This window comes from Strigops habroptila, chromosome 7 (genome assembly GCF_004027225.2).
Source record: "Strigops habroptila isolate Jane chromosome 7, bStrHab1.2.pri, whole genome shotgun sequence".
In the NCBI taxonomy this organism is placed as follows: Eukaryota; Metazoa; Chordata; class Aves; order Psittaciformes; family Psittacidae; genus Strigops; species Strigops habroptila.
Genome location: NC_044283.2, coordinates 54,612,714 through 54,638,244, shown reverse-complemented (window position 1 = coordinate 54,638,244; position 25,531 = coordinate 54,612,714). Strand labels below are relative to the sequence as shown.

At 36.7% G+C, this 25,531-nt stretch overlaps 1 protein-coding gene across 7 annotated transcripts in view; it reads left to right on the top strand.

Annotated features, from left to right (window-relative positions):
- Positions 1–25,531, top strand: part of COL25A1 (collagen type XXV alpha 1 chain) — a 306,555-nt gene that overhangs the window by 134,099 nt on the left and 146,925 nt on the right. For all 7 annotated transcript variants that reach the window (XM_030492737.1, XM_030492732.1, XM_030492734.1 and 4 more), the window contains exons 3-4: positions 20,442–20,486; positions 22,594–22,601. In XM_030492737.1, the coding sequence (XP_030348597.1) occupies positions 20,442–20,486; positions 22,594–22,601 (53 nt within the window). The remainder of the gene's footprint in view (positions 1–20,441; positions 20,487–22,593; positions 22,602–25,531) is intronic.

The following is a 25,531-nucleotide window of genomic DNA, read 5'->3' as shown; positions in this document are numbered from 1 at the left end:
GTTGTACCTGTTTGATTCAGAGAGATACTGAGGCCTGGAGAGGTTTTACAACCTGCCCAGAAAGGCATAGCAAGAATCACGAAACTGGAAATGTCTCCTTCCAACTATATTCAGGCCTTAATGTGTGCTAACAGCACGTTTCATGGATGGTCCACATGAAGGTTTTGTGAAGGTAGCCAGCTTACCAATTTTTAGGGCTTGTTGGTGCTGCATACTGCAGGCCTTTGCAAAGGCAGAAGAAGCAACCTCGTCTCATTGTGAACCTCTTTCAGGGGATTTTAATGCCTGACATTGTATCCCTGTGTGCAGGGTCTCTATTGTGAAGTCATTCCTTTACAGCTTTCCAAAATACCTGCGGCAGCTTATGTGCTTTCTTTTGGAATAATTGTTTCAAAGCTGCTTTTAGTTAGTTCTACTTGTGGTAACCTCTATGTTTATTTCCAAAACATTATTTATATAAAGCAATTTTAGTTGGTTGTTTTGGGTTTTTTTAATATGGCTGCACCTTTTTTTTTCTTTCTTTTTTTGTACAGCAGCTAATGTATAATGTACATCTGGTATGGCCTCATAATCTATAAATTGTCCCACAGTGAATCATATTTAAACAACAGAATTTTGATTTCAGTGGATATGGGTAGGAGGCACAGAATGGATTCTTTTTCCCTCTTTATCCAGCATTGATTTCTAGAGAACTCTGCATTGGTTGTTTTTTCTGTTTTGTGAACCAGACAAGATGTGGTACATTTCAACCAGACACTTAATATTCACTTAATATTAAATAAACAGACACTTAATATTCACTTAATATTCACTTAATATTAAATAAAGGGTTTTTTGTCTGTTGTATGTAATATTACAAACCTTATTTAAATACTGTAAGTTCAAATATGTAAATGGGCAGTTATATTTTATTCATAGTACCAAAGTTATTGTACATTATTCATATTGAATTAACAAGAGTAAGCCTTGGGAAAACACCGCTTTCTGTGGTGGCTGAGTAAAAAATAGATATTTGGAAGCCAAAAGGCTTCTCTTCAGTTGTCAATACAACTGGAAACTATTGCTGAGAATGAATTTTGTCTATTGTTTCGAAGTTTAAAGCTCTTTTGCCCTCATCAGTGTAACATGGGATCCTTGATCTAATGAATGAGGTGGGATCCTGTTGAGGGGCCTGTTAAAACTTAATGTGTCAGTCTACTTTCATGCTACTTTTGCCATTTTGTCAAGAGGGTTGGCTGTTCGTATGTTGATTTTCTCAAATACACTGTACTGTAATAGTCTGAAAGTTTGTTGGGCACCTGTTCAGGATAAAGTGCTGGCACAGTACACAACAGAAATTGCTATATAATGTTACCTATGAGAAAGGCTGTAGAAACACATTAGAGTGCTTTGAAATTGGCACGGTCCTATGTCATTCCAGCTTGCTTCCAACAAAAAAATACCATTGGTTCCAGCAAGACAACGTGCCCAGATATGAAATACATCACCTTAAACAATGACAAGCTGACATAGAATTGTAATTGTACCAGTGTGGGCATTATGCCCAGCTGCAAATGCCTTTAGAGTTCATTGCTTTAGACAGGAATAAAATCCCAGTCTTGCACATGGCTATTGTCAAATTGGCATGAACTCCTGAAGAAGATAGCTTATACTAAGAAAGCATTTAGGCCTCCTGCAGCGATAATGTTAAGTCACTGATGTGAAAACATGCCATAGCTATCTAGGCTGATACAAACTATTGCTCTGGAGTGTGTGATGTTTATACATGGCCTTTTAAAAATCTTGCAGCACTTGGTAAATAATTCCTCTTATTAGTAATAGTGAGCTTTGAGAAGAGAGTCTTGACCTTGAAATAATTGAAAAATGTCTTCAAAGAGATTGTAATTTTGAAAAAAGAAAACCAATGATCCTGCACAGACTGCTTTTTTTTTTGTTAGCTTTGAGGTTTTTGCTTAGATCCATTAAATACCACGTATACGAGTATATTTCTTAATCCTGTCATTGTGAGGGTGGGCTTAAAACTCTTACTAGAGACTCGAGACTAGTATTGGCTACTGTGATGGAGTAGAAATTGTACATTTTAATTTGCAGAAGTACTCACAATACATAACTATTTGCACGTTTGAAACCTTGAGTAGTACATTAATAGTATGAATGTTATAAATGCATAAGTGCTGATCTTGCACTGCCAGAAACAGTAATAAGCATAGTAATCTAATATTATTCTCATATATAATAATCCTATTGAATAAATGTTTCAGTCAGCTTATTATGATCATTTGTATGATGAATACAGAACATTTCTTTTCTTCCCTAATGTAATAATTTGGATATTAAAAGAAGTAGAACCACTCTACACTGGAAAATGGAAAGTGGATTAGATCCTTTTAATGTTACTTGGCCAAGATTTTACAGTAGATGGCTACTCTAAGAACTGATAGTAAATAAACTATCTTTATGTGTGAAGTATAGCAACTGTAAATAGAGTGATTCAAAGTTTAGTTTTTAGCTTCTATTTTTTTATAGTTCATATGGTGATGACGCAATCCTGAGAACCTAAGTTCTCAAGACGAACCAAAATGAGTGAGTTCTGATAGAAGGAAAACAGCAAATTAGTGCAAAGATACTGAAAAATTTCAGAATATTAATGCATACAGAGAATTCTATATTAAGTGCCATTTTTACTCATGTTCTTTTTAGGCTTTGAAACTTAGTTTGCATGTTATCTGACACAGCACTTAAAACTCCTTTAAGAGTTTTAGTATAGTCCTTAGCGCAGTTTCTCAGTGTGTTCATGCGAAAATGACAAAATAATAGTAGTGTGTTTGTCAGATTTTCATTACTTTATTAAAAAATAAAAAAAATCTACTAATTCCCAATACTACACTTTGTGTCCTTTCGTCAAAAATTCACATGCTTGAGGCAGGTATAAAATGCAGTTTTCAACATAAGGTACAACATAAGGTATAGCAATTAGGAAGGCAATTGACAGTTACTTGTGATGTTCTACAGAATGTGAATATGGGTTAAGAAGATTGCAGCTCTCAATCTGGTTGGATTTTCTTTGATAATTTTAGTATCTGACAGCATCCTGAACTTGAAAGGTTAATTATGAAAAAAGGAGTGATGCTTACGTGTTTTAGCGCTATGGATAGGTGTTGAGAATCTTGTGACAAAGTATTGAGGTACTTTGGAAGACTGGCTAGCATTTTCAGTCCTTGTGAAAGTATTCTCTGGAAATTGCTAGTATTATATGTCTAGATGTATACCCTTAGGGTCTCATGGAGAGCAAGGTAATATCTGGAAGATACTTCTACACTGGGTAGCAAGCAAGAATGAGGTAGTTCAGAAAATTGAGACTGATCCTGAGTATCAGGAGTTGGTGCTGGAGGCAAGAGGCTGTGAGGGCTGTTTAGGTAGCAGGAAGAGGGAAGAACAGAAAAAATAGTTCCACCTTTACTGTAACAAATGAGCACTTTTTACTCCTATCTAGTATTTTCTACCCCGTTGTGCTCATATGGTGCAAAATTTCTTAGTGGGGCAAAGATGCTTTTATAATCATGACTGAAGTTTTCAACTAAGATGTATGAAAACCTCAGTGATCAAGATTTTTATATCACATGCTGGGCAAATGACTTGACTACCATTGATATTCAGGACAACTTGATTTTCCATATGACAGATTCATTGTCTGGGAGAACTGCAAGACAGCATTGAACAAAATCTTAAAATTGTTTATACAATTTAGAAGACTTTGGAAGGTAATTTCATTAATACCCTGCTGTTCCTGCTGTGAAAAATCTGTAGTAACCAGAGATTCTAAATACACGAAGATTTCCAAAAGCTCCATGGTAGCAAGCACCTGAAATTTTACTAGCACTAGCAAACTGTTTTACATACTCAGTCTGCTTTTTCAAGCAGAAATAATAACCTGATTTCAAATGGCTTCACTGCTGTAAGTTGTTCTTTCTCAGGTATTTACATACATCGCATACACTTTCATACTTTAACATAAAAACTCGTTAATACAAAAAAATACATGACTGATTCAGCTTATGAAGAAGGAAGAAATGAGTTATTAGCCATAACATCTACAGCAAAAGTCTTCAGAGGAATTCATAAGTTTTTGTTATGCATGACAGTCTGACAGATGAGGCTTATTATGAATAATTACGAACTACTTATTATTAATTATTGTGACAGTATTTCTTGTTTGTGTCCAAGGTATTTATTTTCACCTTACATTACTTTTTTGTATTGAATGGTGAAAGTTACATTATTGTACCCTGAAACACTAGCTCAGTATTATTTAAGATGGACAATGCACCAGTGGCACTGATAGTAATAGTGCTACTAACAGTAACTATCTCTCACTTAGGCATTTTCTTCCATAGATCTCAAGTGGTTTACAGAGGAAATTGTAATAGCCTGCATACTAAACATATAATATTTGTAATATGGTGCAAGGAAGTTTGTGGTTTGGGAGGAGGAGGGAAGAGGGGTTTATACTTTGTGAATATCAGTGAACGAACCCTTTATTGAATAGACTGGAAGGGAGTAAATGTTACATTAAAGGTCCTAACGGTCCTAACCAACCCTATGTATTCATTGCCTTATCTGTATTTTAAAACTGGGGGAGCTGAGGCTCAGCAGAAAACATGCTTTGTCCACAGGTCATTTTAGACAGGATTTATGCAAGTCTAAGGAGAGTGTCAGGCTTATGAATCAGAAGGAAATTTGGTGCAGAGACCTTCTGAGCCAATCGGCAACATCTTTGTTTTCTAGCTTTTGTCTTTGAGTTTTATTTTTAGACGGAAGGTTGCTGATATTTTGTTAGAAGAAGGAAAACAGTAGCATCTCTGTGGAAGCCTGAATAATCAAAATCAGGGTTTGATCATAAGGTGCTAGTTGTATTTGCTGATTGTTCTCTAAGTGAACGAACAATCTTTTTCTTTGACTGTTGTGATAATGAGAAGAGGGAAATCTGCTGAACATAGTAACAGTTATGACATTAAAAACCATGAAGAGGAAGCAGCTGAAATCTGGGCATTTTCTGGCAGTAATGACGTTTCTGCAGGCAATCAAAACCCAAAAGGCAGAGACCTTCTCTCTCTCCTCCCTTTCCCCACCATTTTTTTTTTTTTTCTAATGGGTCATAGCTGCATGACTCAGTATCTGGCTGCCAGAGTACCCTTTTCGTGGTGCATTCAACAAGAGTTTCAAGAACATAAAAGTGAATGGGCCACCCCTATTGAACTCCTATTGAGCCTGTAAGCGACCCCGTGTCAGATTTTTGCCTTCGCGTCTATCCTCATCCGAAAGCGCTTGATCCTGGTACTTCTTTCAACACCACTGATTTTGACATACCTTCAAATTCTTCAGGTGTTCTTCCTTTGTGTCCAATTCTGCTATAAAGCAATTTTAATAGTACATGTCTGACAATGTACCAGTATTTGAGTGGATGTTTTTATGCACAGGAGTTAATACAATCTTTCAAAAGATAGATTGATAGTCGAAGGTCTGCCTTTATATGGTGTGTGAATGTTGCCCTAATTTTAAATTGTTCATACACTTGTTGTATTTCAGTTTTCCCATGACATGATCTGAATCTGTCTGTCGTCTAGGCTGATTAAACTTGTTTGGGCCACTTGTCTCTGGTAGAGACTAGAGACTCATATTCACTAATAATGAAATTTTTGGGGTTTTTTTTTTTATGCCCGATTACTTTTAAGCGTTAACCTCGGCAACATGAATTGGTTGCTCTCACAAACAGGCAAAGTACATAAGTGAGGAGTTGCAAACAACAATAAAAATCCTTTTCTTCTCTGGAATTCTTACTATGTTATATTGAAATCACTGAACTTTGTAATAATATAGTTAATATTTGCTCTATGGTTTGTAATTTGTGTATGATGTATCTGAAATCCTAGTAGACTTTGAGATTCTGCATTGTGCAGCCCATAGAAAGGGGCTTGTCTACCTCTCCTAGGTCTGCTAAAGTTTGCTTCCTTCTGTGCACTTGCTTTTATGTATGTTTTTATGCATGCATGCGCATTCTAGCACTGTCTGGTTTATGGCTGTATTTGAAAGGCTGCAGTAAACAGGTGGTTTTGCAGCGCCTTTTCAGTTTGGATAGGCTTTTGCAGATTCTATTCACTATCCCTTTAATTAAGGTTGATACTGTAGTCTTAATTCAGAAGTGATGTTTGGACTTTGATGTTCAGCAGATGATCATGACCCTGTATTAACATCTGAGAAATGTTGCCAGACCCTCGCATGCTTGCTCATGACTGACACCGAGCAGTTAGTCAATGCCTTTGTCTAAGAGAAATTATTCTAGTACCCTACTGTCCGGCTTGCCAAGTAGGTTTATATGTAAACTATAACTTGTTCCAAATATTGTTGCCAAGTTAGTATTTTGTTCAGGGACATGAGTTCATATCACTGATTTTGAGATCTAAGTAAAGCTGTAGACTTATTTTTCTTTTTTTTTAACCCACCCCCCCCCCCCCCCAGCTCTGCACATGTGTTGTTTTCACAAGAAGAATGCTGGACACTTTCAAGAGGTCTGTGGCCCTTGCTAGGACAGTGTTGTAAGTGTAAGGGAGTAGGAGGATGCCTCACTTCCTTAGACAGCCCTTGAAGTTTACATTTAACTTTAGAGGAAGATTCTTTTATTAATGCTGTGAACATAACTTCCTGATATATTACGAATACGGCTTTTCCCTGCCTCTAGTAAAATGCAGCACTTAGTCATAGCAAAGTGCTAATGTTCAACTTCCTGTAAATTCTGCTTTCAGGATATTTAAGTACAGCACCATACAAATTTATTAACTCTGGACAGTATTTTACGTGTAATACAGAGCTTAGTGCTTTTCAACATCCCATTGTTTTGAGGCAGTGTTAAGTCATTCTGTCCAGTTTAACTGAGAAAGATGTTTGTAAAAAGTGGTTTATTCCATTTGTGACACCTTGCATTTGTCACATCTGAGCAGGTTAAGAGTGTAGCTCTTGCTCAAGAGTTACATCTTGCACAAGGAATAGCCTTCTGTTGTGGTCAGCTCCTGGAAAGTTATATTGTAATGCTTAGAGCCAGATTTTCAATAGCTCTTCACACAGAACATGCCAGGATCCTTGCAGCTTGACTTCTAAGATAAAAAGCCAAGAGCTCACTGTTTCCAAACTTTTTCTCCATTATTGTCATTTCACTCGAAATGTTATTGCTACTTACTGGTTGTGGAAAGCTACAGTTGTGTTTTGCAGACGGATGGCCAAAGCAGGTTGCCCTGTTGATAGAGAGGCATGTTTCTTTTGTTAACTGGCTTACACACGTATTCGTTCATGCATGGACGCAATTAGAAAAGTATGCTGCTACTTATGAATTTGATTAACTTGACTGACTTAAATAGCAGTCTAATTAGCTTTGATCCTGTGCTTGTAGTACGTGTGTAAAAAGCATTGTTAATGTCTTTATTTCACTCTCTAAAAATGCTGTGAGCAAAGTTTGCAGCTAACCTTCAAGCATAAACAATAACAGGTTGTAAGTAAAAAGTGTGTAATTTCAGTTAATAAAGATCTTTAACTCTTATTTACACAGTAGCATGCATGGACTACTGCATGTTAAAGGACAGCTAGTTGTATAATATCTTATGGAGAATATCCATTACTTTGCTTTTTCTTTGAGACTGAGCCAAGTCTCAAGATGCTTTTTCAAAATTCACCACTTGCCCAAGTAAAAGCCCTATAGCTTCAGGGGAAGATTTGCCTCAGTCAAAGCTGATAAGGCCCTCTGTAATTGCTTTAAACTAGAAAGATCTTTTGTGCATGTACTTGACTCTGAATGTATATTTGCATGTCTGGTAGTCTAAAATGGTAGATCAACTCCATGTGTTTTGCTTGAGATGGAATTTTTTTTTTTATTTGTACTGCTAGTCCATTGTCTTTGTACGGGTAAAGGGTGATCTATATAAATTAATATGAACAGTCATTAGATTTTTGGAGTCTCTGTTATGTCACGAGTAAGACCTTGGTAAAAGAAAAGGGCAGAGGTTCCACCTGTGAAAAGGCAATAATAGAGTGGATTAAGTTCTTTAAGTTCAACATGGGGTTACAGTTGGCTGACAAAGTTACAGCATTGGATGGTTTCCAAGCTATCGAAGATACAGCTGGTAACAGAGAAGCAGCTGAGAGCATCTACTCTCTTGTGCTGCTTTCTGCAAGATCTCTATGTGTGGGACATGTACTAAGCTTTACATTTGTGTTAGAAATTTTTTAACACTTTAAAAATAATTGGAAGCATTTAGTGAAAGAGGTCACTACAGTAGTATAATAAACTTCACCTTTGAATTCTTTAATCTTACTCTGAGAATGACCTAGTACAACTTTCCTTGCTTGTCCTCTTAAATTATGCAAGAGACTTTATAGCAGAACAATCCAAGTCCTGGTTGTTTTGGCATCTGCTGAAGTCTTTTTTTATTGTCATCATTCAGTGCACTCGCATCTCAACCTGATGTCTAGTGGATCAAAGACAAACTGCTGTAGTTCATGAGTGTAGTCTCATTAGAGTATTTAAAGCATGGGAGATTGTACTTTCTTTGAAGACTTTTTTTTTTCCAGGCAAGTATGCTGTTTAAAATAATCAAGTCTAAGAAGAAGGATGTACCTCAGTGCACTAAAAACATTTTACTGGTGTCTGTAAGGTTGAATGTGCCTTCTCAGGAACTGGAGCTACTATCAGTGCAAAAGTTCACAGGCAGCTGTAAGATGTAAACCAAAGTGAACAAGTTACTTCCTTTTTATTAGTTCTGGTCTTTTGCAGTTGTGTACCTCCTGTGTTAATTCCAACAAAATATTTTGAAGCATTTGTGTTCAGTTTGTTGTTTACCCTTTCTGCAGGTGGATGTGGTGCATCAATAGAGGAGATGCTTTTATAGATTATCCAGAAGAAATTAATATTTGGGGTTTGGGAGTAAGGCAGTCCTGGCACATTTTTGATTTATTTACTTTTGCTTGTAAGCAACAATTGTGCTGCTTTGGTGCTGTTATGCAATAGAGGCTTATTGAGCCCTTTAAAGCCACTTATTATTTTTTGTAATTAGAACTAACTTGTGCAGCTGTCACTAAGCTCCTCGTCAGATGATATATTTATTATGTTAGAAATGAGAGGAGGCACATGAGTAAGACTTTGAAAGGCATATGCTCTGCTCAGGGTAAGGTTTTATGTTTAAATGGGTGATCAGCATGTGCGGGTTAGACCAAGATGATTGCAGTACCAGTGCTTGACTAGTTATGTGCTGCCTTTAATCCTGTGGTATTGTATTTCATTGTCTCCTGGTACACTACTGTCATGACTGAAATAAAACCCCTCTAAATTCAATGAACACTTTAATCTGTCATCATAATCACGAAAGTCTTGTCAATCATGGCTTAAAAGTTAAGCATGTGGATCAAATCTGTAGTAAGAGGAGACACCTGGCCTCCACAATGTAAGTGGAGATAGTTTAGGATGTTAAATATTTGTTTCATTTGTGTTGTACAGTTTTATCTGAATATGGTGTTAATGATGTTCCACATCTTTTAAAAAACTAGAAAGGCTATTCACTGACTTTACAGGAGAAAATTTTTAGAATAAAATGAAACCGATATGACAAATTATGTGATGGAAATGTTGTTTGTGTCAACACTTCAAATTTTAGGCTTGAGCTGAGAATCAAAACCAGTATACATTGAAAAGCTGAGTAGCTGATTGAGTAGGTTAAGGTAGATCACTACAGATTTACAAAAGGCACTAAAACTGAAAGATATTGTAGGCACTTAAAAGTGTATTTGGTTTAGCTACAGATTGTAAACAGGTATATTTGTCAGCCATGTTCTTTTACAAGTCCATTTCAAATGCAGATTAAAAAGTGTCTTGCTCTTTGGCCATATAGCAGCTACCTCAGTATCATAGAGGTATTTTATATCCTCTCAATAAAACTTCTTTTCAAGTTCTGTAGGGGATGTAACAGAACAGTATAAAAATTGAAATTCGTCATACTTTATCTTCAGTGTTTTGTGGTGTTTAAAGTCAAAAATCTATTTGAAAACACTTTAAGTGAAATTTTTAAAAACACTTGCACTAATCTAAATCAATACTTGCTGAAAATCGTAGCAAAACTTCCAACCTACAATGAGCACTCAGAGTAATCAGAATCACCGGTTGTTAGGTAATTTTACTTTTGCTACTGCCAGTGAAAATAACACAACCAACTGTAATAAGGGTTGAGTAGCTGGCATATCATTATTAGCATTGCCTCTTCCTTGCCATTGTGAGACTCAGTTTTCAATGGCTTATCTTTTTGCCAAACATTAACCGCAGTCTGTTGGTGTTTCTTTTTAAACAGGACCAGATGTTTAAGAATGAAAGTCAAAGGAAATATGTTTTGGCTTTACTTGTTCTTTGTTAATAAAATCTCACAAAGCCATAATTTCGAGTGAAAGATTGAGATTTAACCTTGGCTGGTGTTTTTATCAGATTTATATGACTTTCAACTATTGTCATGTGATGGGAAAAGATGACACTCTAATTTCACAAAATAACAAGCCTTGGAAAAATCATCTTTATACACATAATACAGTCCTCAGTGTTTGCACTCAGGTGAACTATCCCAACCGCTCCAAAGCAAATCCAACAGCCTGTACTACATCTCCCAAGAATACTGAGAGTGTGTCTAATTGGCATACGGGTGCTTGAGCGGGACTTTTCTCCAGCTGTTGCACCTAGTTGCTGGTGTACTGGGTCTGGCAGCTGAGAGCCATATGACCAGCAAGAGAAAGAAAAAGAACATGAGGAACTTGGTGGGAAGCTATAGCAGAAGGAATACATTAATGTGGGACTTGTGAGGAAATAGAACAGATTATTTTGATTCTAACATGCTAGGGGTTTAAACCCTAGTGTGACACATACATCTGAGCCTGGGTTCATTTCACTGTGACATGGGAGAGGTGTCCTCTTTTCTTTGGAAGAGAGGCATTGGGCACCTTTGGATGTTTGAGAAAGCTTTGAGGTCATGGATTTCCTCAGGTCAAAAGAAACCCTCAGAGAAAGTAATGACCAAAGTCTCCCACGCACATGCAAGACCATGTGCTTAAGTGAAAAATCACTCAGACTGAGAGTAACTTGACATAAGTAAAGTGAAAGCCATAGCCAGGATGGAAGTCTGCATAGTGCTCACTGCATGGAAGGGTACCTGACATTTACCGGGGTAGGAGAGTGCATTGACTGGCATGGAAGAGTCCCCATTTCCCAACAGTGCTATGTGAAATGGTGTAGTCCTGCTCTGTCCTGACCGATAGCCTGTGTTATTGTGCAGATAAGAGAGATTGACCCATTCTTGGGAATTGTGACAGACTCTCCACTTGAGAGCTAATGTGTCCAGAGCACTGCTTTTGAGAAAGATGATGTTGTGCTTCCCATTCTTGTTATGTAGTTGTTTGTAATTTTCTTGGTGGCAGAACATTGATGCTGAGATATAATGTGATTTCTTAGAGGTGAATGCAGGATTAAGTTTTAAGGACTTTTAATTCTGAAACGTCTTCTTTTATACAACTACAGTTGTACTGTGTAGTTACTTAACCATCCGATATAGCTGCATGTCCTCAAAAAGTATTTAAATCTGTTCCCAAAAGTAATTTAAATTCTGTCGAGTCCAAAGAATGATTTAATTTTGATACCTCATTTCTTATTTAAGCTACATTAGTATGTGAAAAAGTTACACAAAACTTAAATATTTTTTCTCAATATGACATATGTGTTTTGCATCATGGGCTAACTATTGATATGGCATGATAATAATACAATGGAATGGCAAGTTGAAATGATGAGAAGACTTTCATGCCTTGCTAGTATAGAATAGCTATCCCTACGTACTTCAGCTGTTCCTCAGCAGTATTTTTCAGCCAGGTGATAGCAGCTATTTCTGTGTTTGCAAAGATGACCATGTGTGCTTGGAGTGTTATATGTTTGTTAAAATAGTTTAGCGGCCTCACCACTAAAATTTAGTCTTTACGAACCAGCAAACTTTTCCAGCCCAGGCTACTGGGATCTATTTCAGACTGCTTTAGAAAGATAGATCATAATTCTAGCTGGGCACAAAAGCTGTGATCTGAGGTGAATCATTTCGTTGGTTGCCTTATAAATGTGAATCTTCACCTCTAACAGTATTTTAAATATCATCAGTTACACATGTTCTGCCACAGCACTTTGGTGATGCAGTAACCTGTGATAAGTGCAAAGTTTAAGAATCTGTCTGTTCTCCATTGTGAAGTCTTCCTGAAATGAGGTTGCATAAGCAGCAGTATTTCCTATCCCAGTCCTTCTACTGGACAGAAAAGAAAGAGAGCAAATGTCAGTATGATTAAGCTTGGAGACTGTAACGCATCACAAAGCTCCTGTGATTTGGTAAAGGTTCATGATATGTGTACAGAAAGGCCTGTGAAAGCAGTCCTAAAACTACAGCTGTAGCAAAGGACGTGGCCAAAGTGTTAGCATACCTAAGGATGAAAAAAGTGCAAAATGTGCTACAGGTCTGTTAAGTAAACTAGTGGTGCCATTTTTGGTGGAACACTGGCCCCTTATATAGAACATGAAAACAACAATGAAACAAACAGAGAAAAAATGCAAACTGGTCAGAGGAGGGTTTGTAGACAGAACAACTTGCTATCACAATGATTACCTGTGTTAATAAGGTCATGTGTGGTATCCATAGAAAGCAGATAACCCACCTTATATTGTGGCATTAAGAGAAGATATGTGTACTTGATGTTTTATGAAGCGTTTAATAAGCCCAGTCTTTTGATAGGCTGGGAGCTAGTAGTCAGAAGAGCAATGAAAACAGGACATATCCCTTAAACACTTGAGCGTCTAGTGACAGGGAACAGCACCAGCACCATTCACAAAGCTCTCAGGCAGCTTCAACCCAATGAACTATCTGTGGGCTGGGCAGCGAAAACCCAACTTCAAACACTCCCGGTGCCTGGGTCTGAATACGACCAAACAGGTGAAGTACATTTGTGCCAAAAAACTATGTCTGTGAGGAGTGTAGATGGAGGGAGCAAGAAAGAGTGTCCAGCAGTTACTTGTAGCCAAGAATTGAATTTTTCGTACATTTCTCTTGTCAGGGCTTATCTCCTACTGAATAGTTCAAGGCATCAAGTCTTGCTTAAGAAACTTTTGCCTTTGATTTAATCTTGAGCCACAGCATTGTTACGGGAAAAGATGGAGCAGAGTGAAACTTGTAGGTTTAAAATGCGCTGTCTATTGAGAAATTACAAAAGTAAGTTTTGAGCACAGGTGATGCTTGGAAGGAGGACCTGCTCTTGGGAAAGTCCTTGAGAACCCAAGGGCTGAGAAATGTTTCTTGCCACGCTCTGCAGGAAAGGCTGTGTCAGGCTGTTCATCACCAGCTGCTGACTCCTGCAGCTCTGCTGTACATGCATTAGTGCTCCTCCCGTAGAAGTCATGTTAGAGCAAGAGCTCAGGACTGTGGAAAAAGCATGATTTCAGCGTTATCATGCTGAAAGACTTACTGCAGAATCAGAGAAATCTTAGGAAAAGGTAATAGCAATTATGATTTATGATATGGAGAATATTCAGATTAAGAGATTGAAAAAAGGGTATGTTCACCTTACAAAGGAGATAAACAAGGGAACATTTTAAAAATATGTGTGCTATTTAGCACAACTTTATCAAGAAGCTGGGTAAAAAAATGTAAGTTTGTCAGTCTGATAACAACGCAGAAGGAAACATCTGTGATTTTATAAGCCAGTAAATTTACCACTGACAAAAAGAAACAAATACTTTACGAAGTATGTTTTCCACAGTGAAGCTTATTGTCACACATGGTTTCTTAGGCCAACAATTTTACAAGGTTAAAGGAAAAACAGACTAGACTTTTATATAGTTATAGAATTAATTCAGAACGATAATACTGGATAATGTTAGAATTTTTTGGAAGGGATATTACCTTTCATGCTTGAAGTATGTTTAACTAACATAGAAGAAAAAGGGACAATATATGTATGTGTGTGCAGTTCTGGTTATTTTACAAGTCATGATAATGGGATTCTTTGAGCTCCCTCAGTAGTATCTGATACTAGTGAAATTATGTTATGCTATATGCCTCTAGTCATATGGCATTTAGCAAGCACAGAAGTGGTACAAATAATCTTAGTGAGGTCAGATTTCTTTGTTGTGGATCAGACAGACTGATTTTGGCATTTCTTCAGCCAAGTTGCATAATAACCTCTGACATCTATCCAAGACCTACAATGCAATGACGTTTCATGGTGAGCCAAAAAGATGATGTACTGTGTGTGAAACAATGAATGTTATTTATCCAGCTGATGCTCGAAAGGAGGTAGATAATTTTATGAGGTAGGAAATTTAGGCAGGCTGTCCCAAACAGACCAAGGTACAAAGCGGAAGACTAACATGCCAGGTGGGATGATTATGCAGAGTCAGAGGAAAGAAGAGTCCAAATGTTATGTGAGCAGAAAAAGCTGAGAAAAGAAGGAAGAGCAAAAATGATGACCAAGTACGCTAGAATAGATCCATACAGTGTTTCTAAGAACATGCTCAGCTTTGGAGATGGAAATCTTCCCATTTTATCCTGGTTGGGATGAATTTGATGGATTCATGGATGTGTCTGTTGAATCTTACGCTGTCCAGGTGACCATTCCAGCCAGAGGAGGCTAACAGGGTGGGGAAGTTAATCATGCAGCATAAAGTGGAGTCACTGTGCTGCTTGTGGCATGCATATTTCACTGGGTGAGGTGTCAGGCTCAGCAGCTGCCATTCTGGTCTTCTGGCTACCTGCATTGCTGGCCTGCACTGTCACTTGGTGCTCTGATGGCTGTAAAGCATAGAGGTGTCAGTTTGCTGTGGAAACATCCTCTCCCTGTGAGCAGCAAGTGGTTGGCTGTGTTTGGTGCAGACCTACAAGTCCTTTCTGAGCTAGTCTGATGGGGCGAAGTGTGGATTGGGATTAAATGATGCATCTGGTTTGAACTCTGAAAGTGGAAAGGAGGGAGTTGAAATCATTGATAAATTCGGTGTTGGACTTGAAATGCAACCAACAGCAGTTACTTTGCCAGTGTTAGAGTTGAACTGGAAAAGATAGTTTGGATGGCTTGGTTGGTTTGGTTCAGCTGACTTCTAGATATTTTAATCACACGATTTCACTAAGGTTGGCTGTTTTATGCCTGATGATACTGAAGTAATTTTACCAACTTCAGCAAAGTTGCTCAGGATTTACTTTGAATATGTAATTGGGTCAATTCATTTTTCCAACTTGACAGGCAAAATTTTATGTTGCTGTAAACAACATGTGAAATGGATGTCCTTCAAAATGACCAGAAAAACCTTCTTTTCATGTACATGGAATACTTATTACCTTTAACAGTAGCTACATGTGTGTGGCAAGCGACATGTGAGTTAAGGTCCTGGGCATCAGTAAAACAGGGAATGAGATTCTGAATTTCTCTGTTATTGTTAGAATGGTGCACCGATTTAGTGTAGGAGCTCTTACTTGCAGGGCCAGTGAGTACCTGTTGGAGCCTGACATAACCTGAGATTGGTAAAGTCCTTTTCCTTTTACTTGATAATACCACTGTACTTTACAAAATTGGGTGAAACTTGACTTTCTAGATCAGCTGATGACCAAATGACAAAGCATTTTGACATGCTCGGCAGCTGATAGAGGTATTCCAGGTTTCATCCACCAACTGTTGACTTTGGTTGGGGTTTTTTTGTTTGGTTTTGGGGTTTTTTTTCCCCTCCTTTTTATTCTGCTGCTTTAAAAAGTAGAATTTGTTGAAGGTGGTGCTAGTGTAACAATGTACTAGTATCATCCTTAGCTCTAAAGAAGGGTATGTGGATTTTTTTGAAAGATCTGACTGTTATGGCATAACTTCTTCTCCCAGTTTGGGCCATATAATTATTGAATTATTGAATCTATCTTCTTAACAGCATAGGGATTAGTGTTTAGAAGTTTAAGAGAAAGTTGCAGACCCAAAGCTTCATGTAGGCAAACTGCACATTGTCTGACCCTCTATTTTCAAAGTTCTTAACTGATGAGAAGCAATGTAACAGTCATCATCACTGATTCATACTAATTAAAAACCTGAGCCCAGTTCTTCCAGTGCTTCATAAATGTGCATTACTACAATGTAAATTATTTCTTCTATAGCTAAATATATATCTCAGAGAAGGAAAACACTATTCTTGTTTTAGGATTAGGGTAAAAAGGACATTGGGTCAATCCTTTTTCCCTTTGAGCAAGGACAATCTGTTCATGCTTTTGGACTGTTCTTTAGAAAGTAAATGGAGAAATGAACTGAAGAAAATCCTGCTTTTTCTGTCTAATGTGTGAACAATATACACCATCTTTACACTTCCGTGTCTTTAATAAATTAATTATGCCATAGTTTAACTCATGATTCAAGCCTAAGCACTGGAAAGAATGCAATAATAAACTAATTTTAAAAGACTATATTCTTCAGTTGTATCTGATTTAAAAAATGTGTAGACCTAAAATTAAGATCTATGGCATTCTTAACTATCAGATTAAGATAGATTCTCCTGTCTGTTAAATGCACAGATGAGTCTTTCTGTAGTGTGAAGATTGTATGTTGCCTCCCACACCTTAAGGTGTGCAGCTGATTTATGTGATCTTTTTTGATATGTGGCAAAGCATATAGTGGAGTACATACAATAGTAATCATCTTTAGTGAAAACTGTCTCAAATATAGCAGTATAAATGTAGCAGATCTGCCGTAGACCTCTGGCACTGCTATGCACATAGAGGACAAATTATTAAATTATTAACAAGAAATAAGGCACACTGAGGCAACCTCTCCAGGATCACAGCAATCATCTGACCATAGTCTATCTGTACTAATTATTTCTAATTTGGATCACTGTAATCTAAGATTGCAAAGATTAGAATACCTGTTACTAAAATATTTTTTAAATATTGTTTATATTTTTGAAATATTGTTAATATTTTTTTAAATACTGTTAATATTTTTGAAGATGTTTTGGAAAAGCTGTTAATATTTAAATTCTTGTCCTAAATGGTCTTTACAATGGCACTACCTCAGTAGTTATTTTGACAGCTACTTCTGAAGATTGAGAGGAATTTTGGGGTTTAGTTGGAGGAATTTGGGGGATGGGGAGGAATTACTTGTTTCTTTCATTGCTTATACTTCAGTTAAAGTATCAAGTGTCAAAGTCTAAAGCTGTTATCTGGCTGAAGTTTGTTGTGTGTGGGATATGAGGATTTTTTCTGCTTGTGTTCTTGTTTTGTATGCTTGCCAATTTCTTGTGGTAGGTTAGAAAGGCAAAACTTTTGGGTAGCTGACATTTACTGCTTGAGAAGATAAATTCAGATAAGCAATTGACTCTTAGTTTTTTGAAAATATAGCACACACACACACAGTTCCTTTAATTTTCAAAATTCCCTTCGTAGATATGCAATAGCAGTGGCATTAATTTTTTTGACATTTGAATGAAAAAAAAAATCTTTTTTAAACTTTCTGTTCATAAAAACTAGATTAATGTTTTTGGAAGCACAAAATGATTTCAAATATTTTGAAGCTAAACTAAGTTAAAAATGAAAACCAGCTGATCTAGCATTTTACTCTTGCTCCCTACCTGTAGGCAAATGTAATGAGCTTAAGAAAACAATGTATCGGCAAACTTGGCTACTATAAAATAGCTTTCACGTATTGCTCAGTGTCATTAATCTGTATTAACACAGCTCACTCTACTGAGTTTCAAACTTTTGTTTTTATTTCTAAGTTTTATATATTTTATATATTTCTAATTTAAAAAAAGTGTTCAAAACAAACTACTTTTTAAATACTCTGGATTAAATTCAATTCAGCATGGATGTTTCTGATACTATTCTAGAGCCATTTTTAACCCAGGCAAGTTGTGTACCTTGTGCAAGCTGTAAAAATCTGTGGACTTGTAAACTGGCGTTGTCCTTAGTATAACTTTATTCACTGCTCCTTCTGCTGCAGTAAGTCTCCACCAAATCCTGTAATTAGTGCAAAGTTATAAAAGTATAGACAGATGGAAAATTAATATTTATAGCAAAATGCCCAGGGTTTTGATAACTGGAAACTCTTGGAGCAACAGATGATGTTAGCAGTTAAGATTTAGAGAAAGCAGCCTGTTCAGGAAAACATGAAAGCTCGTGTACTTTCTGAATTAATAGGTCATTTAGTGATGACCTGAAGTGTCAGCATTAGTGTTTCTGTGAACTGGAACCATCTGTGATTAACTGTCTAAACCAAATTGGTTTGTATTGGTAAATAAATAAATAAATATTTCCTCAATTGGTCCCCAAAACCCAGTAGAAGTTTACAAGATCCACCTCTCATGCCACAGTTTCTAAGAGGTTTGCAAATGCCACCACCTTGACAGATAACTGAGTATTGCAGGTCTGCACATCCCTGTTTGTGATCAGCCCAAATTGCTGCACAGCTGTGTTGTGAGCTTGGGTGGAATAGCCCAAGAAATATCTGCTGAGGAGTGCTGCAGGGGTAGGTGCATGTATAGGAACTCACAAGTTTCAGTGTTAGTTAAGTAGAAAATAATGTATGTGTTTATAGAAACTTGTTACATGTTGTAACATGTCATTACCTGAGTAAGAAGTTTCCATAGATATCTCTTGAAGAGGCTGAAGGGTTTCAGGAGAAAGTTTCAAGATTCTCCAAACTGAGTGACACTTTTGCTATTTTTCAGCATATAACAGCAAAATATATTTAAGTATGCTGTTGATTATTAATATCCTATACCATTCTTAATTTCTATAGTATTGTTGTCTTAAACTTGTGTTGCATTATGGCACTATGGTAATTTTTTTAAAGCAGAACAAGAAAGAAGGATTTTAGTGAGATTTATAACATTCTGCTAGGAATAAACCTCTCTACCTGCAAGGCAAGAGCTGATCCTCTTTTTATTATTTTTTTTTTTTTATGATTTAACGTATATATTGAAATTGTATTACTAATGTTGCTTTTCAGCATCTTAGTCTTTTAAGCCAGATTGTTGCAAATATATATATAATGCAAAGTAAGATTAGTCATTTGCATTTAAAAGCTATGAGATGATACTTCAGATTATTTGTTAAATCTTGTAGTTGTTTAAAGTAGCAGACAGTTGCTTAACTATTTGCACAAAACCACCTGTGCACCTCGTATCTATTACAAACGGTGAGATACAGCCACAGCAGAGGTACTTGTGCTCCTGCGTGGAGTTGCTGCTTTTGGAAATTCCACCCATGCACTTGCCTCTCAGAAGCTTTGAGAGTCCCACCTGTGGTTCTCTTTTCAGAGCAGCAGCATTTCAGTACTCTCTTTCACCACCACAGCTGCTGTCTCTCCTAAGCTCTACAAGAAGTGCAAGTGTACTTTCCTTGCTTATTCAAGAAAAATATAACAAGGTCACCAGGAAGAGAGGAAGAATGTTGTACTGATGTCTTCAGTTTAGAAAGGATGTTTAAGGTTGGAGTGCAGAAATGAGGGACAAAAATATTTTCTTTTCTTTTTTTTTTTTTTTTTTTTTTTGAGGTGGCAGCAGACAGTGACTATAGCATGTAAATATTTGTGAAGAAAGGACCATGAGGAGTAAAGGATTCTCTAGCAGAAAGCATACAGGGACTAAGCCATTGGTTTATGGCTAATAAATACAAACTAGAAGCAAAGCACCTGAGTGTCTAACAACACATACAATCTTCTTAGTGTTTGGGGGATGGTGAACCATGTGATGGTTTCTTCATCTCATTCACGTTTTCAGATAGAGGCCGCGAGCATTTTCCAGAGGATTTGCTGGTATAAATAAAGGCTGATCTTTGGGCTTAATACAGGAACAACTGAATGAAATTTAGTGCCCTGTGTTAAGTTTGGTTTAGGAAGTTTGAAGGAATGGTGCAGCAATTCTGAGGAATGCAAAGACTTTTTTTGAGAAAAGGAACAATTTCTTCTCTAGAGTTTGTCGTGGAATGCACAAGAATTGATGGGTTTCAGTGCAGCAAGCTGGACTCAAAGAAAAATATTCCACTTGTCAGAACAGTGAAATACTGGGGAAAAAAGTGCCTATGGAAGCTGAAGTAATAAGTTAGATGTGGTTAACTGTTTCCCTGAGAAAAAGAGATGAACTGGATAACCTCTAAAGTTTCTCCCAGCCTTTTCTCTGAGAGCCTGTAGTGGGTCATGTAGCTGTCAATTTTATTTTCAACTTCCTAAATCTTATTCTGGTTATCTTTTACCCCTGCTCAGCCAAAGTCTTGGGATTTCATGTAATGTATCTGTTTAATGGCCTTACATCCGAACACAAATGATATTCCACACATAATTTTAAGGAAAAAAGTAACAACCCACCATCTTCTTTTTAGGTCCTCCAGGGAAAAGAGGTAAGCGGGGCAGAAGAGGAGAGACTGGTAAGTTTTCAGTTTCATAAGATCCATTGATTTTTGGTGTCTGTGTTTTTGTGAGGATGCATACTTAGCATGCATTCATTTTTAGTTTTATTGCTTGAGTGCTCCAAAAGAGAGTTCTGAAACTTCTCTGGTAAAAGTTTGTGACCCTTGGCATATACCTGATGGCTTTCCAGATAGTTTTCTAGTCTTGGGCATCACTAATTTGTAGTCAGACTTCAAAATGCTTGACATGGTATCATTTGTAACATATTGGTAATCATCAAAACATTTTGGTGTCTTCTCACGCTTCTGCAAGTTAGAGTAACTCCATCAAATTCAGTAGTTAGAGTGCTATAAGTCAGTGTTGCATCAAGCCCCCTTGGTCCAAAGTGAACAATTTTATAAGGAAATAAAGAACAAAATGAAATTTCTTATGTTAAGAATATCCGTACTCAGGGAAATAACATGATAAGTAGACTACTCTGTATGAGAGAACTTGTTTTTTGCTAGAAATGAGTGCCAAGTAAGTTCTTACGGATATAAGAAAAACATTTGTTGGTTCATTCCTGTGTACCAGGGGGGTTGCTGTTGAGAGAATCCTGCTGGTGGTGTGGAGCTTGAAATTTCATTTAAGACAATGTTGTGAGATGCTGAGCACCTCTTCCTGCTGACATTCACAGGAATTGGAATTGTTGATTACCTTGCAGGATTGAGTTCTTCATAGAGGTGAATTTTCTGGAGGCAATGCAGGAGAAAATGAGCATTTCTGTCCTCCTTGGCTCTCTCATCTAATCTGCCAGTTAGGAAAATCTTCCAATCAACTTGATCTCTGTAAATGTCCTGTAGCCTTTCTTATCTCTGTAAATGATCATTTATCTGACTCTTAAAAATTATTTCCATGTTTTCCTGCATCACAAAACTGAAGCCAAGCCCTGCCAAAGGTTAATACAAATCACCTTGGTGTTTCCATTCAGTGTTGGCTTAGTATTTACTTCAAAGAAAAATTCTGTGGTACAGAAGGAAATTCTTTGGTTGAGGATTATCTTACAAATGATCCTGACAATTTGCAGGATGCTTGTTGTTTCATTTTACATTTCAAATAAACACATATTAAACTATTAATAAAGGAAATCGATCTCTCTCATTTAAAAAGAGACCTGCACCTTAAAATGCTGTTTAAGAATGTTTACCAGGATAAAGAAATTACCTTAGTTACTGGACAGTAAAATTGCATTGTTAAAGCCAAAAGGCTGTCAATATTAAAAGCAATCTCAAAGTACAGCTGCTGCTGTTTTATACTCCTTTTGCACTTCACTTTATTCGGAAATTAGAGAGAGGCATAAAAGCTTAATGAAATGCCATTGATTTGGGAGCTGCAGCTGCTCAACTTAATAAGACTGAAATAGTAGATTTGATTTGTGGTCCTTTGATAATGTTTCCAAGAACTGCTATACAAAAGTCTTTGAGTCTAAATAATTAAAAAAATGTGCAAATATCACTTCACAAAGTGTGACATTTTAATGGGGAGCATTTTATATGTGTTCCTTGAGAAAGGAAGGTGATGAAAAGAAAGTTCAGCCCTGTCAGGTGGCCACTGAAACCTCTTTTCATAGGCAAAGTTGGAAGGCTGGAAGATGCTGGTACCTGTATGTCTTAATGAGATGCCCAGGTTAAATGCCAAGGGTACTTTGTGCAATTTTGCAGCCAAGCTGTGATCAAATGCCAACTGCGTGGCTAACTGAAACTGGTGATGTGGTTACATATGCTTGATGCGGAGACTGACAAAATGAATTTTAGTCCATGGCTGATATTCTTGGACTGGCATGAAATTGCATGGAAATGGATGGAGAAGCAACTTGCATAAGATTGCATGACTGTAATTGAAGAACTGGTAAGGTAAGAGCATGCATTTAGGCTTTAGTCATATTTACAAGTTACAAAGCACAACCAAAGCTAAGAAGTACTTGTACGGGAAAATGTATACAGTGTATTAGCGGTGCTGCTCACTTACAATCCTGAGGCCTTGTGCTTGGCTTCATACATATGTGTCTTTCTTTAATAACTTCATAAGCTTACATATTCTTTTTTTCTCTTTTTTTACCCTCTTTCCCTCTACCCCGTCCCACAGGACCTCCTGTAAGTACAGTGATACATTGTTGGTTCTTCCAGAATCAGGGAGAAATTTGTTAGATCCTGTTATCACCGTGATAAAATGATCATGTATCGTCAAGAGGGAATTTTAATATTTATACTTACACAGTGTAAATACTCACTAATTATCTTGGAGCTGAATAATTTATGCAGAAAGTTCCTTAAGAAAAAATTCTCTAAAACAATAAAGCTTTATATTCACCGCTCCAGATAACAGTTTGGATCACAATTCCACGTAAGTATGTTATGCTCATTTTGCTTATGACTCGATAACAGATATTTTAATATATAAAATGTGCAAGTATAGTATCTTAAGTGCAGACTTGGTCACTCTGCCTTTTTCTGGGTCGTGACTTGCTCTGCGGTCATCACAAAGTCTTGGGGTACAGACTCCTTGTTCTTTGGAAGTATATGGGCTATCCAACTCGTTGCAGAGTATTCACTGAAAAGCCAATAAGTGCTTGTGTAAAATGAATATTCAATAATACTGTTCAGTTTAGTAAATTGGTTAAATCTTGTGCTAATCCTATTTCTAAGCAGTTTCTCTCTTCTGGGGTTTTATGATGGTTTCATTTTTTAGGTAGGTTATTAGTTTGGTTAGGTTTTGTTTGCTTTGTTTTATATTCCCAGAGTTGGTCAAAAGTCTGACTTGAAGAACAGGACTAAACACTCGTATCTTAAACATTCCTATTTGTCATGTCATCCGTGTCCACCATATGGTGTAAAATTGTGACTATTAAAACAGTGTTTCTTTTAAAGCATTTGCAGGCCTCTACTTTTTTTTTTTTCCTTTGATTGATATAGTATTTCCACAATATTTTCAGGACCAGATTATCTGTCTATTCTATGCTACATGCATGTTTGAGAAAGGTGAATTAATATGTTGAATTCCTGCCATGACCTAATGATTTTACTGTAAACTGCATATACTGAGCAGTGGTACTACTTATCCTTGACAGATTTTGACCACGTGCTTAGCAGTTTATAGTGGCGAAATCATTTCATAAGCGTCAATGAAAAGCCAGGCTTAATGCATAATGGTGCTGTTTATTTGAAAGAAACACCAGCTTCTCCAATTTCTTTTGCAATCTTCCCATGAAACACAAAGAGCAACCATAAATCATGATGCAAACAATTTTCCTGTAGCAAGACAACGTGGCAAGAGTTCACTGTGTCTCATTATGAATGTCTTTGACGTTAGCTCCCCACTGTTTTAGTACAGGTCCATTATATAAAAAAAAACAAAACCAAAAAAACCCAAGTCTCAATTGTGGCAAGATTAACGTAAACCTGAAATAGCTCCCAAAACAGAATAACTTTAGGAAGAATCTGAATTAAATTCTAGTTTCACATTCAAAACCTACAGGACTTCATCTCACTGAGAGGCAGTAAGTGTTTAAGGCAAGATGTAATTTCTGTTCCCAATTAACTTCTTTATTTTCATAGACACAGTCTGGCTAGGGGGCAGCTGGTGTGAATTTAGTTATTGTTTTCATCTGGGAGACTGTGGTAATAATTTTCATTTAAAATAGCAAATATTTGTTTATTCCACATAGCACTGCATGGGATTAGGTGTATGTCGTATTTTCAATGGCTACTGTAGTGCTCTGCTTATTTTCCTGGTACATGACTACTGAGTGTCGCATGTAATAACAGTCAAAGGCTACAGCTTTCATTTATTTTACTTTTTTATATGATCTGTTATAGCATTCTCAAATTTCTTCTTTGGCACCTATGTTCTAGTGGCAGCCTATGTGTGTAATACTTTACTGCCTAAGCACTAAACCTTTCTTCCTTTTAACCACATATTGCCCTTCAGTCTACACGGATAGTTGTCTTAATAGGAAAAGGAATTTCAGTAAACATCAGAAGAGCCATTTAGCCTTTTAATTAGAGGGTTTATTTAAATCAAAACATATAATTTCCATTGCCAAAGCCTCATTTCTTCACTGTGTAGTACATAGTTCATATTTACCGGTTTGTAATATCATCACATATCAAAAATAAATTTATATGCAAATTATAATCTGCCAGTAATGTACTCTGCATGTTTGTTATGTCTTATGTCATGACTGTGTTGTTAATGTGTGTCATACCATTTCATCTCATTCAACCAGGGTCTACCAGGGCGAAATGGCTATCCGGTAACTCATCAAATATTTATGACAACATATATTACTCTGAAATCATGATGTTGTATTTTGGTTTTCCTTTATTACTGTCAAAAAGACCTGCTTTCTGTTTCTCATATGGCTATAAATGTAGGACTTTCCTCTAGAAACAAAACAAAAAACCTTTGAGAAGATTTTTAAAAGAATATGAGTGTTTGCAATGCATAAATGCAGTGCACTGATTGTTTGATGCACATATTTTGTGTTGAGTTTCTGCATTCTTGCATACAAAACTAAATTTTACTTTAATTAAAAAAAAAAAAAAATTCTTTTGCAAGATGCTGCATCTCAATTTACTGTATTAGAAAGCTGTACAGTTGCTATATGGAACCTTTAAGTCCTTTCTTTTAATTCTGTCCTCTTTCTCTTGACTGCTTCAAGCAATGAGTTTTGAGCAAAGTAAAATGTTATGGCAGAGGTCCTAGCAGTTGGCTGCATTGTCTATCACAGAGTAATTTTCTGATAATGGATGCAATTCATTTTTCTGACAGTTTCACCCATATCTCTAGAATTTATTCCCTTAAAAAAAAATATATGAAATAATGCATCTTTCTAAAATCTACTAATCTAAAATCTACTAAATATATTTCTTCCATGTAATCAGGCTAGCTGACTGCAGTGTCCCACTCAAGGAAAGAAGTATATGCCTATAGTCACGTGTACTAGAAACCAAGTAACAAAATGTGTTAGTGTAATGCATTTCGGAGACATTTCGGCGCAACATAGTGACTGTAAAAGTATGAT